The sequence below is a fragment of the Morone saxatilis genome, unplaced genomic scaffold (assembly GCF_004916995.1).
Source record: "Morone saxatilis isolate NCDOM2014 unplaced genomic scaffold, NCSU_SB_2.0 Contig21, whole genome shotgun sequence".
In the NCBI taxonomy this organism is placed as follows: Eukaryota; Metazoa; Chordata; class Actinopteri; family Moronidae; genus Morone; species Morone saxatilis.
This window is the reverse complement of record NW_023339774.1, coordinates 1,144,132-1,151,716: the sequence shown is the minus strand read 5'-3', so window position 1 is coordinate 1,151,716 and position 7,585 is coordinate 1,144,132. Positions and strand designations below refer to the sequence as shown.

General features: G+C 38.2%; 1 protein-coding gene across 1 annotated transcript in view; it reads left to right on the top strand.

Annotated features, from left to right (window-relative positions):
• LOC118332230 (stromelysin-3-like) overlaps positions 1-7,585 on the top strand; it is a gene marked incomplete in the record, with an annotated part of 25,830 nt that overhangs the window by 6,931 nt on the left and 11,314 nt on the right. The window contains 1 exon segment of the mRNA XM_035667408.1: positions 6,703-6,986. Within this exon segment, the coding sequence (XP_035523301.1) occupies positions 6,703-6,986 (284 nt within the window).

Genomic DNA, 7,585 nt, shown 5'->3' with positions numbered 1-7,585 from the left:
CGGTGAAACCAGAAGTGTAAATGACGCTTGTTTCTCCGGGCGATACTCATATATTGCTAAGAATACTTGTGACACTCGGAGAATTTAGAGCTTTTAAGCTTCGCGGGGCTGATGGTTTGACCACGGAGATGCGGAGTCGCCGGTCTTGGGGTCTGGACCGCGGAGGGTCTACTATCTCTGACTGTTTTCTTCTACATTCAGCAGGGCCGTCCTGGTTTAAATGACGACATTGCCGGTTCGCTCAGGAATGATTGAAAAACGACAGGCCCTTTTGTTCCGGCTTTGCTGGTTTTTCTAGTGAGTTTGTTTGTTAGTATAAATTAGAAAATGATAGGAATTGGAATGAGATTTCTTTAATTTCGCTCATCCTGTTTGTGGACCGATGTGAAAAGAAAAAACGCCTGTGGTATGGGGTCAATTTTAATTGTTTGTATTTTAAACGAAATTTCAAATAACTACTCGGTTTTGTTTCTGCTCTTTTGAATTACCCCGGTTTGAAAGGAAAATCGAATGACCAAAACATACACGGACCTCTATCTATAGTCAGTACTTGGTTTGTCCATTCTGGGCTATTGTAGCATGGTAATAATCAGTTAAGGAATGTTAATTCACAGTTACTTCATACATGAATTGATATGTGACCAACTAGATAGATTTCTTCTCAACCTCTGATTTAAAAAACAGTCCCTCCAGAATTTCAAAGGCTTTTAGCGGGATTGTTGTGGCCTAAAATGCCTGATGCTTTCCCAAACATTACTTGCAATGAAACTGCGTGGGAAAGTAAAAAATAAAATGAACTTGGTCCAGTAAGAATAAAATTGCTAGTAGTTTGGTGATGTACGGCTCAACTTTTTGCATGGGTTACTGTTATGATTGGGGTCAAACCTGCAGGAAACTACAATGATTGGTCAAATTTGCAGAAAAGTTGCACTGATTGGACAAAATTCCAAGGTCACAAATTCATGGGGGTTGGTTGAATTTGTGTTAATTGTTGAAATTTCAACTTCTGGCGCTCAAAAAATATTCTTCTTCTGCTTCATATTTCTATGAGAAACCCAATTATTATTAGTATTTTTTACACAAACATTTTTTTTGTGTTGTTCGAAGCCTTATCATTCTACTCTAATTTGTCCATTACTAAATCGTACACATACTGATACTGTACACACTCATCACCTTGAGCCATGCATTAGTTCAATATTACTTAAGTACATGATTTGAAAATATCTGACAGCTGAAATCATTAACCCATTAATTAAATCATTAACCCCACAGATGAGATACTGTATTGTATAAATAGAGAGGAAGTTTTATTTTAGAATCAAACATTTTTTTCTTGCTATATAAAAACAACAGTTGCATAAAAAAAGCATTATTTATGCATGATATGACATTTTACTGTGCGCTCAAACAGGACAACATTTGTTTCAAACTTTCTGCAGCTTGATGGATGCCAGGCCTACTTTCCGGTGTAGCTGTCAACAGCGTGAGTGAGGGAGTCAGATTAAGCAGGCAGAGACAAGTCATCTGGCAACTGGTGAAGGTTAAAAAACTCTGCTTGTTTGCTGACTCAGGGGAAAAGGAGAAAACAGCATATAGCTACTTAGAAAAAGACAGACAGACGCCTCAGGCAAACAGACACTGTGCAGCCCCATCCAGGCTTTTGTTTGTGCATTGTACTGTCTGCAGAACTCAGTGAACACTGCAACAGTATCAAACATCGCAATTTATTGTATGATCCTTAATATTTGAGTGCTTAATTTGACTCGCCAAATGAGACATGTTGTTGACAGATTTATTTTCCTAACATGCACTCAGACCATTACTTAGGTGAATAAGTGAATACTTCTTTCACCATTGTCAGCCACTGCTAATCTATAGATTAGATAGATATAGTTTGTTTGAACAGTTTAAACTTCAAGGGACTGTTCACCCCAAAATGAAATATACATATTTTTCTTCTCACCTGTAGCTCTATTTATCCATCTAGATTGTTTTGGTGTTTTTTGTACCAAATCTATCAAACTAAACCCATCAATAGCTGATGCTAGGTGAGCTAACTAGTGTTACAGCTCAGATGAGGAGGATACCATGAATGATCCTACGCTCATGACAGTGCAGGATCTGTCATGAGCATGAGGCTCTCGTCCACTGCTGTGCAGGGATGCATAGAAAGAAATCAGTTCCTACATGAAACTCACAACAAGTTTTGTGGATTATCTCGAGTAGCAGTTTTTTTGTGCTTTGAGCACCACAAACCGATCCTTTATATTGGAGAGAAGGCCGACATCTCCAAAACTCAGCAAATCACATCAAAATAATCTAGATGCATAAATAGCTCTACAGGGAAGAGGGAAATGTGTGTTTTTGATTTTGGGGTGAATTTTCCCTTAATTCCCTTTAAAGGGTTTAGTGAGTGATGTTTACAGTGGAACAGTCGGTCTCTCATCTCCATTCATACTAATCCTCTTTATCCTGCAAACATTCCCTCCACTTGGCATAATCAGCCCGTCTGTGTGCAAAACACTGAATGATTGCTGATATCTGGGACTTTTTGCAGTTAAATATTTACCCCTGAGAGATTGCTTCCACTGTGCGCATCATTTATCTCAAGTTTGGACTACTTTTTATCTGCCAGAGGATGTCTGTGGGAGTAGATTTATCGCATTTGCAGTGTGGCGGTTTAGGGAGTCAAATCAGATTCTGCTCATTTTTTGCAAGTCGTAAAGTTAGTCATTCCCAGTAATGTCAGATCAGCATCCCTGAAACCTTTCATAACACACTCTCTGTGTTACACTGCAGACGACCTGATGTCATGACTAACAGGGAATTTCCAGACACCTGCTCTCTGTGTGCAGCTCTGCAGAAGTTTGAAGAATAGATTTGTGTGTTTGTGTGTGGGGCACTTTTTTTTAGTCATGCGCATGTTCATACCTGCATGCACACACTGTATTTACATGTTAGAGTGACATCAACAAAGACTCCCCAAAGTAACAGATGCCACCTATTAGATAAAACAACAATGCTCCCCTCTGTAGATGGGCTCAGTGCTTAATTTGGGTCGGAGCTCGGGCACGTCAGTTTGGGTGAGACACAGCAACCACAGAGGCCTGTAGGGACATGTTAGTTCCATCTTCAGGATCTCCCAGCATACACAAAGCTTTGTTTCATTGGCTTTGTGTTTTATTTTTTAAATGAAAACTCTCTTCTTGCCCCACACACTTGCCTTAGTTCTGTCACTCACCTCAAATTGAGCTGACTGTCAGCTCAGATAAGCCTTTAGCTTAAATGTGGTAAAGTGGTAAAGAGCTCTTCAACCCTGCCGGAGCCACCACTGGGAAGAGGACCATCATAACATTGTAACTTCATTCAAAGTTAACAGAAACAAAATAAAACTCACCAAAAACATTGTTTTTCCACTGTTCAAACAATCACCAAAATAAGTCCTTAAAACACCAACTTAAATGAGAAAAATGCACGTGTGCCAGACCAGATTTGTGAACAAACCACGGAGAGGCTGCGATAGCAACACAGGTAGAGGGAGTGTGACACTATGACTCCACTATATCTTTACAAAAACAAATAGTTGTTTGCTGCTAAATTAATGTTCTAAATCTCATATATATATATATATATATATATATATATAACCTTTACATTTGGCCTATTAGTTAGCCATCTTTAAGCAGTAAACCACTTCTCTCTGTTCTTGACAGCATAATGAATGATTTGGGTCAGATGAGTTCATTCCCAGAGAGAGACTTTGTTGCTTTTTGAGGCTGACTCAGGGCCAGCATTGCTTTTTATTGTCAAGTATTTGAACAAATATCAAGCCATAATCCTTTTACATTAGAGTCTTTGAAGTTTTGCTTAAGCATGGAATTCTTCTCAATTATTGTCTTATTTGCTATACAATCATGAAGGACAATTCATCAGTAAATTCGGCTTTAATTAGCCTTTAGACTGGGCGGAGGGGACTTCTTACATGACTGAGGTTACACAAATTAAAGCTTAAACTGACCTTTCGTCTGTGAAGTCAATTTAATCCTGTTTGTTTCACCATTAACTTCACAGGACAAAGAATACATGTGTTGACTTATTTGACAGATTACTGGTTGTTGAGATCATAAGTTCATATATCATAAGTTCATTCTGACAAACACTTTATTACAGTAGCTCAAAGCACTCAACCTGTAGGTGGTCTCATATCAGATTAAAACAGTACAAACATGTATTCCAGAATTGCTTGCGGTACAATTCACATGTTTTGTTCAGAGTCTTCCAATTTTTCAACAACTGATGAATCTGATGATAGAACTGATTATTTGTTTTTTGTTAACCTTGGGAAAATAGACCTATTTAAAAATGATCTCATGTATCTCTGATGTGAGATAATACAAGACAAGGATGCACCAGCCCCATGATAGTTCTCACCCAATAATTTCCACCCTGTTGCTAGATCTCAGCCATAGTCGTGCGGATACTGGTGTAGCTTGTTGTCTTCTGGTCTTCAAATGGCCCACTCAGCAACTCTGAACCTGAACTGTACCAGCAATCATTGGCTAATGGGACAGCTGACCTTGCTGGCTTCAAACAGTCAAATCAGCAAGACAGAAACCAGACTGTATCAGCAGGTAAAGAAGAAGCAGTGTGTGACACTCATAAACTGCTGTCATCGGAGGGATTTGAGAGCTGAAGTTTTGAACTGTTAGTCAGACAAGACAAATTTCAAGATGTCCCTTTGTGCCAAGGGGTGCACACATCTGACTTCTTCTCCCCAGTGTTCTCGTTTTAAATTTTTAAAGCCCCCCTTCAGTTAAAAATCAGTGTCTCTTCCTGTCCCTACAGTGTGCTGTTTAAATGATGTCTGTACAGAGTGTGACAGTAGAAGGATGTTTTCACATTCATCTGCTGAAAGTGGAAAGATGATTGTGATTTGTGATGTCACAAATAGTTTGGAAGTCAGACCTGGTCAGACCTGGTCCAGTATGCAACTTGTACAGTGATTCTGGATTTTTTAATGAGCTAGAAGGAGTAGATGACTTTTTAAGGAAATGGGGATATTATACTATTTCTGTGAAAAAAACATATCAGACACACATTATTGTTCCAAGTGGATTATTTGTATATATGTCTGGAGGGGGTCCTTAAATTTAAAATCTGTATACCTTACTGCATGAAACTCATTGGGATCAAGGTGACATGAGGGCAGGGATTGCTGTAGTGAGTTGGCAGGCTTAATAATGTAACTTACAGACAAAACAATACATTTTATAAAAAAATTTATTTAAAAAGTATTGTATAGTATAATGGCCTTTGAGCCATTGGAGCAGAACAGTACATCCCTACTGTGGGCTCTAGGAAAGTTTATTATTCTGGACTCTGCTGTAAAAACTACATTTGATAATCTTTGGTATAAAGAAGGATTAAAGGAATATAAATGATGTGTTTGTTATGTGTCTTTTTATACGTTTCTCAGATGACTCAAATTGTCTTTACAATAATACATATTAAAACTATGCAAACCACTTCAACCACGCCCCTCTACTTCTTTACAGCATGACTCACAGAGTTAAAACAAGGATCTGCTGATCCATGTTTGGATGTTACAAATGCAGCAGTGGCTATAATAACAGTGTAGTCTAGTATATGGGGAAATCAAAGCTGAAAATACTTTACCAGTGAAAAATGAATCATTAGTAGTCTAATGGACAATAAGACTATATAGTTCTTTAATTACTTTAATTTCTTAAGTTAATTTTCCAAATTACCAAAATAAAACATTGTTAGTTGAAAGCAAATTTGTTAACCTAAAATGGAAGTTTGATTAGAACTCCAAAATCGGCCAATAGATCTTCCTAAATGTTACACACTGAACTTTTAAAGGTGTACAATGCTAAATCAGTGAGGTACTCTTTTAAACAAACAGTAGACTTTTCAACTGGTTGCCTTATTTCTGTCAGTTTTCTTAAACTCCTTACAGTGTTAAGATTTATTTATTAAATATTAAAAATGTAGAACTATAAAGTCCCTTAGATGAATGAGTGTCTGTAATTTTAGTTTCATATCTCAGAACTTAGATAGCAAGGCCTTAAAAACGAAAATCAGGGAAGATCCGATCACTTCATAGATCTAGACTTCATAGATAAGCTGCAGTAATGAATCAAATGCTACTGAGTAGGAACGTCAAAGCTTTGTGCTCTTGTAAAATGTATACATTTAGTCTTTTTTCAGTGTGTAGGATTTAGTGGAATCTAGCAGTGTAGTTATAGATCACAACTTCATCGCTTTACCCTCCCTTTCCAAGTGCGATGGAGAAACTTTGGTGGCCACGAACCACAAACATGTTAAAACATGATGGTTGAACATGGCTGATGAAGGAATGCTCATTCTAAGGTAATAAAAACTCTTATACTAATACTAACTAAGTACAGTAATGATAACACAGTTATGCATATTATATTAAATTTCTGCCAATAGATCCTCCTAAATGGTACACAACGGACCTTTAAAAAGCTGTCTCATACAGAATCTAAAGGGTACCTTGTTCTTCTGTATGACACACTGAGGGGCGGTGCAAAACAACATCAGTATTTGACGACCTGGGATTTGGGAAGAGAATGTGTTGGGCTGTCACTTATCATGGCTAATAAAGACACTGTCTCTGTATGATGACCTCAGTGACTGTGCCTTTCTTTGCAGGGATGGCCTCACAGCAATAGTAACATTGGTCTGAAGAAGAGAGGAAGACATGAACAAAACACGCTAAATAATGAGCAGCATTTGAAGTCTTTGCCGGCATCAAAAGATGACACTGAGTTTTGGAAGCGTCCTCGGTGCGGAGTGCCAGACTATCCCACCTTAACGCAGGTTGGCCTGTCATACTACAACCTGAAGAAACTGAAAGGAGGCCTGAGTAGACAGCAGCGCAAGAAGCGGTTTGCTCTGTTTGGAGGGCGCTGGGAGAAAACCGACCTCACTTACAAGTAAGAAACACAAATATTCTGCTTGTAACTACATTTGTTTACTCAGCTTTTCAACTATTTATTACAGCTTTTGTCACTGTCTTCCAATCTAGAATTCACTGCTTAATGTTTTAAGGGATGTAAAATCAATGAAGATAAAACATGTAGAAAAATTGGCTCTGTTAGTAGTTCAGCCCATGCTTATTCCCAGGGTGTCAAATACTGCAGTTTTGTCACAGTAGACAGACGCACAAGGTACCCACAACCATCTGTTTCAGACACAGCAGGTTTTTATCTAACTCCAAAGTAACCCATCTGTGTCAGTTGACATAGGGTAAAGAGCAAGAAAGTCTGTGTAAGGACGTGTTTGGTGATGGGTCAAACCAACACAGGACTTTCACACTGGAGACTGGGGTTCATGCCCCATGTCAACCCAAAAGTCAACTTGTTTAAAGTTGACTTGCACCACAAAACATACAAATTTTACAAGGATATGGGGTAATTTAACTGTCATTTTACACCGCAGGGTTGTATAAATTTTTATCCTAGTTGTAAAAACTAAAAATCTATATACACAAATCTTGCCCAAACAATGATCTTTTCCTAAACCTAATCAAGTA